Source organism: Orycteropus afer, unplaced genomic scaffold (genome assembly GCF_000298275.1).
Source record: "Orycteropus afer afer isolate SDZICR_OR568_19922 unplaced genomic scaffold, OryAfe1.0 scaffold00302, whole genome shotgun sequence".
NCBI lineage: Eukaryota > Metazoa > Chordata > Mammalia > Tubulidentata > Orycteropodidae > Orycteropus > Orycteropus afer.
The window spans coordinates 2,048,979-2,052,206 of record NW_006921889.1 but is presented as its reverse complement, the minus strand read 5'-3'; the positions used below and the strand labels follow the sequence as shown (position 1 = coordinate 2,052,206).

Sequence of the window (3,228 nt, the reverse complement as noted above, 5' to 3'; positions counted from 1 at the left end):
TAACAACAACAACAACAACAACCTCCTCTGTGAAGCAGAAAGAGTTCTGGTGGCACAGTGGGTAAGGCATTTGGCTGCTAACCAGGTCAGCAGTTCAAACCCACTAGCTGCTCCACGGGAAGAAGATGAAGCAATCTACTTTTGTAAAGATTTACAGCCTTGGAAACCCAATGGGGGTCACCATGAGTCAGAATTGACTCGATGGCAGTGGCTTTGTTTTTGTTTTTTTTTTTCTGAAGCAGCAGCCACTTGAGTAAGGCTTAGAACATTTTCAATAGTACAGTCATTTGTTTGGACTGCTTTTCAAAAGTTTCTATATGATCATTTTACCAAAAAAAAAAAAAAAAAATCAGCAATACAATAAGCTAAGAAAAAGATAAATAGTATAAAGATTGAATATATAGGGACAAAATTATTCATTATTGGCAGATTATATGTTTTTCCTGATTGAACAATAATCCAAGAGATGTAAACATCAAGCCTATATAAATAGTTCACCAAGATGGTTGGATTTACAATTAACACAGAGAAATCAGTAGCACTGCCTAAACATCAGCAATAGCTATTATTTAAAAATAGGATTTTTTTAACCAATACACAAAAAGCACATGCTGTAAATGAAAAAAAAAAAATGTTTAACTCTGTATGGCAAAAAAATTCGTAAGCAAAAATTAAAACACAAGTGGCTAGAAGAAATATGCAGTGTATTTAATCAACAACAGGCTAATTCCAGAATGTCTAAAGAACTTACAGGAAAAAAAGACTGGGGAAAGGAAATGAGTAGACAATTGACAAAAGTTGAAGTCACTTCAGCCAAGAAACAGAAAAATCATTATACTACTTATTTCCCTCAATAATTTACTTTAGTTATTGGGGAATATTATGGTAACTATTAGATTATTTGAGGTATAATTAAGATTTCTAAGAAAATTTGTATTTTCATACACTGGAGTTTTTCTCTTTCACCATGATTTTTCCCATGAAGAGGCTCCATAACCATCATGCATTTCTTTTTTGGTATTGGTTTTAGATGTATGAGAAAGTAAGTGGAGGAGGGCTTAAACTTGTGTTTTCTTCAAAGGTATTATGTACACAAAGCTAAAATGAAGAAATATATCAACTTTTTCGTGTAAATAATCAAGAAATCTCCATAGTCATTGATAACCATGTAGTAAGTGGTTAACAGTTGAAAGTTGAGCTTGTTTCCCTGTGTTTATTGGTCATTGGTATTTTAGCTTTTGACATCCTTTGCCCAATTTTCTCTTTATTTTGTATTATTCTTATTGATTTGTGCAGGTAGTCCCTGAGTTATAGCAGGGTTTCATTCTAAAAACTGTAGTGAGTCAGTTCTGACATAAATCAAATACTTTTTTTTTAATTTTCATTATTATTGCCTTTTATTATCAGTATCTTTATAAATCAGATCTTTTGTCTTTGGGGGTTAGAAACATTGCACAAACACTTACGGGTATATTTTAAGACATACATACATACATATTACTAACAACATGATGTTCACAAAAAAGAGATGGTTATAAGTCAGGGACTACCTGTAGTTCTTTATCCAATCTGGATATTAATCCTATGCTGATGAAATATATTGAAAATATCTTTCCTTAGTTAGTTGCTTATTTTTATCATGCTTAGATTATTTGCAGGGGGGCAGGGGTGTTACAGTTTTTGTTTTAATGCAGTTCAATTTATTTATATGGGATCTTGTTTGAGAAATAGTTCCCTATCCTGAGAACATAAACAGAGTTCAGAGATTTTTCTCATTAAGCTTTTCACTTACATAGCATTCCAAGTAGCTTTCAAGTAAGTGAACACAGCTGTTTTTGTGAGCTGCCATCGAGTGGAGTCGGCTTCCACTCGTGGTGACTGTATGAATGAGCCCACAGTCAGTTACCGGGTCCTGCAGCAGCTTTGTGACCATTGGGGTGCTTGAGTCTGTTGTGTCAATCCATCTCACTGAGGGTTTGCCTAGTTTTCACTGACCCTTTACTTTCTCTAAGGAGTTCTGGTGGCGCGGTGCCTAAAGCATTTGACTGCCAACCAGGTTGGTGGTTCAAACCCACCAGCCACTCCATAGAAAGAAGACAGGGCAATCTCCTTCTGTAAAGATTTACTGCCTCAGAAACCTAATGGGGGTCACTATGAGTTGAAATCAACTCAATGGCAGTGGGTTTGGTTTTTTGGGGGTCTTTTTTGGTTTTACTTTCTCTGGAGGTGCAGTGTTTAAGGCATTTGGCTCCTAACCAAAAAGTTGGTGATTCATCCCCACCAGCTGCTCTGTGAAAGAAAGATGAGTTTGTCTGCTTCCATAAAGACTTACAGCCTTAGAGATTCCATGTGGGTCACTGTAAGTCAAAATCAACTTGATGACGGTAAGTTTGGTTTGGTTTTAGTTCACTTGACCAAACACAGTGTCCTTTCCTAAAGACTGGTCTTTCCTGTGATATGTCCATCCTTGCTTCTAGGGAGCACTCTTAGTTGTATTTCTCCTGTGACTGATTTGTTCGTTCTGTGGCAGTCCACGATATATTCAGTATTCTTCACCAACACCACAATGCAGATGCTTCAATTCTTCTACTTTGAATTTATTCTCACAGGTGGGGCAGCGGAACAAGCTGGAACAATAGAAGCTGGCGATGAAATTCTTGCCATTAATGGAAAGCCTCTGGTTGGGCTCATGCACTTTGATGCCTGGAATATTATGAAGTCTGTCCCGGAGGGACCTGTACAATTAGTTATTAGAAAGCACAGAAATTCTTCATGAAACAAGCACTCATGCTTGTTCCATTTTTTAAACAATGTTCTTTTCTCAGTTCCATTCTACTTACTTTAGCAAATCAGAGTGACTTCTTTAAATGATGGGATTCTGAACCAACAGAGTAACACTGGTGTCAAGGACTATCAAAATCTCCAAGTCGTGACTTGCACATGAAGCCTGCCACATTGCACGTGCTGCAGCAATGAAGTTGAACTCTGGAAGCGTCCACCTGGATCACTAGGCTGGGAAGGTTTATTTTCATTTTTGTCCCAGTGCCTGTCCCCAGCCATTTATGTTGGCTGATCAGGGTGCAAGATGTGACTCATCCTTCTTCATCTGAAACATTCAATGAGACTTTTGCATCCCTCATGCCACCTCTTCCTGTATACCCAATCCTGGGGACCAGGGAGCTCATGACGTCTAAGGGCACTCTAAGTGTCACAACTAAAGAGACTGAA

At 37.6% G+C, this 3,228-nt stretch overlaps 1 protein-coding gene across 1 annotated transcript in view; it reads left to right on the top strand.

The window, feature by feature from the left end:
• Window positions 1-2,776, top strand: part of PDZD2 (PDZ domain containing 2) — a 425,741-nt gene extending 422,965 nt beyond the window's left edge. The window contains exon 25 of the mRNA XM_007951610.2: window positions 2,610-2,776. Coding sequence (XP_007949801.1) covers window positions 2,610-2,776 — 167 coding nt within the window. The remainder of the gene's footprint in view (window positions 1-2,609) is intronic.
• Window positions 2,777-3,228: the final 452 nt, after the last annotated feature.